At 56.1% G+C, this 6,020-nt stretch overlaps 1 protein-coding gene across 1 annotated transcript in view; it reads right to left on the bottom strand.

The window, feature by feature from the left end:
- The window catches only part of TTLL10 (tubulin tyrosine ligase like 10), a 47,955-nt gene that overhangs the window by 2,292 nt on the left and 39,643 nt on the right, over positions 1–6,020 (bottom strand). Inside the window, exons 9-15 of the mRNA XM_023521633.1 lie at positions 5,859–5,969; positions 5,555–5,595; positions 5,251–5,459; positions 4,692–4,832; positions 830–946; positions 381–474; positions 4–52 (exon numbers count right to left, since the gene is read on the bottom strand). Coding sequence (XP_023377401.1) covers positions 4–52; positions 381–474; positions 830–946; positions 4,692–4,832; positions 5,251–5,459; positions 5,555–5,595; positions 5,859–5,969 — 762 coding nt within the window. The remainder of the gene's footprint in view (positions 1–3; positions 53–380; positions 475–829; positions 947–4,691; positions 4,833–5,250; positions 5,460–5,554; positions 5,596–5,858; positions 5,970–6,020) is intronic.

Genomic DNA, 6,020 nt, shown 5'->3' with positions numbered 1-6,020 from the left:
GGCAGCATCTTCTGGCTGCGCAAACTCTTCTGCAAAGTCTCAAGCGCCAGGTCTGGGGGGCGTGGGGGGAGAGAGGGAGGGGCACTGACGCCCTGGGCGGGGACATGGCAGGGTGGGCGGGGCGGAGCAGGGGCTGAGCGCACGGTGAGGGGCGGGCACCCGCCTCCCCTGGGAGGCCGGAGGCTGGGGCGGGAGGCCTCTTCTCTGCGGGACATGTACAGAAGGAGGGGTTCCCGCGCAGGCCCCTGGGATGCTGGACAGTTAGGTTTGCGGGCATCTGACCGCGGGGAGGCTGGGGGCGGGGCGGGGCGGGGCGGCCCGTGCGACTGGGCGGGCAGTGGGGGCTTTCTGAGGGTTCCCGGGCTGCACCAGGGCCTCACCCAGCGTCTCCATGACCACGGCGGGGATCACCTCCTTCAGGACTTCACAGTTGGTGTGCAGCGCAGGGTTGGAGTTCATCTCGAGCAGCCACACCTGGGCCGACACTGGTCAGCACCCTTCCCCACCCACCACTTGGCCAGCAGGAGGCTGGGGCCCTGGCTCTGTTAGGTCCGGTGACCCTGGGAGGTCGCCTCTTTTCTATGGCCTGACTCCCCACATTTGCCCCAAGGGCCGGCACTCTCAGGGTCTGAGGGTCTGGCCTTTGAGGCTGGCCAGAAGAGCGAAGCCTTTTGGACTCACCACCTGCAGGGCTTGGCATGGTCTGGCTGCTGAGCCTCCCCCCCACCCCAGGGGCACACCTGCGGGCGGGGTCAGGGTGTGCACAGAAGTCCCCGCCTCCTTGCACCTGCCGACCAGGCCCTCCCACCCTAGCACACCTCAGCAGTACCTTGAAGTTCTCATCGATCAAGAAGTCACACCCGATGAGGTCGAAGTAACCCAGCTTGCACTCGAGCTTGGACTTGACAGCCAGGAAGCAATGGGCCATGATCTGCTGCATCCGCGTCTGCAGGCGGAGCATGGAAGGGTGACTGGATGGCACCTGTGGCCCTGACTATACCTCCCCAGCCTGAACAGCCATGGCCACACCCCTCACCTGCAGTCTCATTCGTGACCCCATCTGCACTCCCACCCGCGTCCTTACCTGCAGGGTCACACCCGCCCACATTTTTGTACCCTTGGAGTGTGGAACATGCTTACAGCCTGAAACGCTGTCACTCTCATTTTGCCCATTCAGCATACGTGTGGCGCCTCAGTGCGTGTCGCATACTAAGGTGCAAGAGTGAAGAGGACGTCTGAGAAATGTCCGCCCTCGAGCAGATCCCTTGTGGCAAGGGGGACAGACAGCAGGTGTGGCAGGCGGGTCATTATGCACTTTGCACAGTGTATCAAGCAATAAGCGCTGACGGAGAACACGAAGTCGAGTGTGGGGTGGGGCTTCAGGGGGCAGCTGCAGACAGGGGCCTTGCCTGTGTGGGCCTCGCTGAGGAGACAGCAAGGACTGGAGGCCTGAGGTGGGGTGTGGGACACCTGGGGGAAGAACAGTAGAGCGTGCTGAGGTGTCAGCGGGACACAGAGAGGCCGCCACGGCTGGGGAGAGCAGGAGGGGAGACCCGAGCGTGCCAGTCACATCGTGGGGGCATGGGAGGTCCCTGCCTTTCACCCTGGGGTCAGCGCTACAGAAGGTGGAGCACAGGAGGGGCAGGTGTGGCCCGCGTGCTAACAAGGTCCTCGTGCCACTGAAGGGGCTGGAAAGCGGCTGCGGCAATCCAGGCGGATGCGTACAGACGTCACTGACATGCCGTCGACGAGACTTCGGAGCCAAAGACACAGACAGTTGGAAAGTGAAACTTTAGAAAAAGATACCACGCAAACAGTACCCGGAAGAGAACCGGAATGGCTATATTAATATCAGAGAAAATAGGTTTTAAGACCAAAATTGACATTAAGAAAAAAGGACATTTTATAATGATTGATCGAGGCTGTGTAATGATTAATTATAAGCACACGTGCACCTAACGATGGAGCCTCTAAATACACGCAGCAAAACTGACAGAGTAGAAGGGAGGACTCAACGGTTCGATAGCGACAGTCGCGGACTCCAGTACTCCACTTTCGTGATGGGTAGAACACGAGATGGAAGGTCAGCAAGCCCACGGCAGCCTCACACCACACTGCGAGCCACGGACAGACACCTGGAGGGCGCAGTCCGCTCCGGCGCACGCGGCGCATTCTCCAGGGCATTTCTTAGGACACAGGACAAGTTCCAATCATACAAAATATGATTCCACCACAGTGGATAGAAATCGGACATCAATGAGAGAAGGAAAATGGGAAAATCCACAAATGTGTGGAAATTAAACCACACACTCTTAAGCGACAAACAAAAACGCAAGCAGGACGCAGACTCTTCTGGCGTCCAGCAAGAGCCGCGCCCAGGGACACGGAGAGAGCTGTACGCGCCCGCATGGAGCAGAAACAGGGACCTCCGATCGGTGACCCCGTCTTCAACCGTAAGAAACTAGAAACAGAAGAGGAAGCTACACTCGAAGCGAGCTGATGGGAAGAAAGAACAGACTAGGGAGGACGCATAGGGAACAGAAAATAGAAAACAATGGAGAAAAATCAATGAAACTAAAAGCCGGTTCACTGAGACGATCAACGAAACTGACAAACTCTTAGCTAGACTGGCGCCGAAAATGGAAAAGAAGACTCGAATCTCTAAAATCAGCAAAGGAAGACCTTACACAGAGAGGAAAATGCTCACAACAAGGATTATAACTGCTCATAGAATACTACGAACAATGATATTTTAAACAAATTAGATAACTTAGAAGAAATAAACAAATTGCTAGAAAGACAAACTAAAAAGCCTGACCCAATAAGAAACAGAAAATCAGAATAACCTATTACAGTTGAGTTAGTAATAATAAAAACAAACAAACAAATAAATAAGCCTTCATAATAGAAAAGTCCAAGACAAGAAGTTTTACTGGTGAATTCTTCCAAACGGTTAAAGAATTAACATTAGTTTTTCACAAACTCTTCAAAAGTAGAAGAGGAGGGGACATGTCCAAAACCAGACAAACACACAAGAAAAGAATGCTATAGACTAACACAGAAATACCCAATGACGCACCAAGTCCAGTCCAGAACCATGTTTAAAGAATAACATGCCACGTCTGATGGGATTCGTCCTAGAAACGTAGGAGCAGTTGGACCTTCGCATTCCAGTCAGGGTAAGACAGCGCATGAACGGAGCAAAGCATCAGCGTTAGAACGGCGCGGTGCAGCTTCGACAGAGGCGTGCACTCTAGTGGCACAGAACCGAGAGTGTCTGGTCAGTTATTTTCAACAATGTGTCAAGAACAGTCTCCTTGACACATGGTGCTAGGACACAGAATGGCCACGTACAAAGGGATGAAGTTGGACCCTTACCTCACACCCTGTGCAAGAATCAACTCGAAGTGGGTCAACGACCTACATGTAAGAGCTACACCATAAAACTTTCAGAAGAAAACATTTTAAAGTCTTTCCAACCTTGGACTTGGCGATGGATTCTTTGAAATGATCTCGAAAGCACGAATAACTGAAGAAAAGAGATAAGCTGGACTTCATCAAAATCTAAAACTTCTGTTCAAAACAGAAAAGGAAAAAAAGAACTCACAGAGCAGGAGAAAATGCCTGCAGACCGCATGCTGATGAGGGCAGAGCATCCAGAACATATAAAGAACTCTTATAGCCCAACAAGGAAGGACAGACAATGGATCTGAACAGAAAACTTTCAAAAGAAGACGTACAGATGGCCAACGAGCACACGAGAAGCCTCGATATCATTACCATTAGGGAAATGTCAATCCAACCCACAGTGAGAGACCACTTCACGCCCCTGGACGGCTGCTAAAAATGGAAAAAGAAAAAGCCTTGGCAAGGGTACGGAGACATCGGAACCCTCATACATCGCTGGTGGGAACGTGAAATACTGCAGCCAGTGTGGAACACAGGCTGGCACTTCCTCCAAAAGGTAAACGTGAGAGTTTCCACGTGACCTCACGATTCCAGTCCTAGGTATACACCCGAGAGAGATAAAAATCCATGTTTGTGCAAAAACTTGTAAACGCACACTCACAGCAGCATTAGTCACAATAGACAGACAGTGGAAACAACCCAAATGTCCGTCGACTGATGAATGTTTATCTAGGCAAACCGTGGTCCAGCCCTGGGGGGGGTATCGCTAAGCTGTGGAAACCGACACATGCTGTGACTAGGTGTGCCGTGAACACGTGACGCGGAGAGCAAGAAGCCGGGACAGGCCCCGTATCGGTGACTCCATTCACGTGAAGTACCCAGAATGGGGAATGTGCAGGGAGAGCAAGCAGACGAGTGGCTGCCAGGAGCCGGGGGAGGGGAACGGCGGGCGATGGCTAATGGGGATGGGTTTCTTTTGCGGAAGATGAAAATGTCGTGAAATTAGGTAGTGGTGGTAATTGCACAACTTCGTGAATATACTGAAGCCACTGACCCACGCGCTTCGAAACGGCGAATTTTGTGCCACGTGGATGATCTGATTAAGAGAGCGAGAGATGGAGACAGCTCCGAAAGGCCAGCTCCCACCACCCGGTCATCCACACAGACACACACTGTCCGGTCCAGACACGCCCTCCCTCCCCAGGACCTTCCACGCCCAGCCCGGTGCAGACGACGCCCCCGCACACCCCAAGGACCCTGGCCCCACCCCCCAGGCCACGGACCGTGAAGGCGGTGAAGACCCAGTCCCTGGGGAGGCCTTTGGTCTTCCGGAACTTGTCGTTGATGTAGCGGTTGAGGTGGTCCATGCTCCACACCGTGTCCTCCTTCAGCAGCATGTAGAGGGGGCTCTTCTTCTGCATGAACTGGGGGGCAGGGTGGCGCCTGGAGACCCCGCACCAGGACCCTCCCGAGACACCGTCTTCCACCGAGATGCTCTCAGCTGTGGAGTCCCTCGCCGACCCTCAGGGTGGGCCCTGCTCACTCTTCCCATCGAGGACCCTCCCCGGTGGCCTCTGGCCCACAGGTGTCTTCACCGAGGACCCTACAGAAACCCTCAGTCCTCCCCAGCCCCATGTACCCAGAGGGGACCAAGCTGGGGCTCTGGTCACTTCGCCAGGATGCCCTGCTGTGGCCGAAGCTGAGGTACTATAGACTGCCACAAAGGCAGCCCAGGCCACCTCCGGGCCTGGCCACCTCGGGGCCCGAGCCATGTCTACAGCTGTCTCTCCTCTGTGTCCCTAAGCAGTGGTCTTGCTCCCCGGCTGCAGGGCGTGCGCTCACCTGGTTGGTCAAGTGGCCACTGAGATCTCTGGAATGGGGGTCGTAGAGGCCGAGGGTGAGGCGCGCGTAGCCGTGGCGGAAGAAGACCATGTGGGGCACCGCGCAGGCGATGAGCAGGTAGGCTCTCACGTCGAACTTCCTCCCGTCCAGCAGCAGCGGGTTCTGGATGTACCTGGGGGCACGAGAGTTGAGCCCGGGGCCGGCCCGGCCTGGGCCAGCTCCTCAGCACTCCCGCCACCCGTCCCAGGTGTGACCACCCCCCTGCCCCCAGCTGGGCGCAGAGTTGGCAGCGGTATTTCTGAGCCTGGATGGAAGTGGACTGCGCCCGTGGGCAGGGAGGACTGCCTGCGGGAGGGGAGGGCTGACGTTGGGCCTGGAAGGGTGAGTGGCACTGGGGAGCCAAGGAGGGGGCATCCCAGGTGGAGCGACTATAGGACTATGGCCCCAGAGGCTGGGAGCAGCTGCTTGGGATGGAACCGGGGGTGGGGGCAGGGGCAGCGACCGCAGCTGTGACGGGTGAGCACCCACACTGGAGATGGGGAGTTCCAAAGGGAGCTTCGGGAGGCCAGACTGAGCCCTCCAGTGTGAGGCCAGAGTATGGGCCTCACCCAGAGGCAGGGGGTGGGGAAGGGACAGCCAGCTCTGGCTGCAGGCTGCACTGCCTGGGCAAGAGCTGGGGGAGAAGCTGGCGGTAGGGACACTTGCCAAGGGTGGGCTCTCTGCAGGGCAGAGGGGCAGGGCCCGGGCTGAGGGACAGAATGACCGAGCCT

This window comes from Pteropus vampyrus, unplaced genomic scaffold, assembly GCF_000151845.1.
Source record: "Pteropus vampyrus isolate Shadow unplaced genomic scaffold, Pvam_2.0 Scaffold309, whole genome shotgun sequence".
In the NCBI taxonomy this organism is placed as follows: domain Eukaryota; kingdom Metazoa; phylum Chordata; class Mammalia; order Chiroptera; family Pteropodidae; genus Pteropus; species Pteropus vampyrus.
The sequence above is the reverse complement of the archived record's forward strand: the minus strand, read 5'-3'. Positions and strand labels throughout refer to the sequence as shown.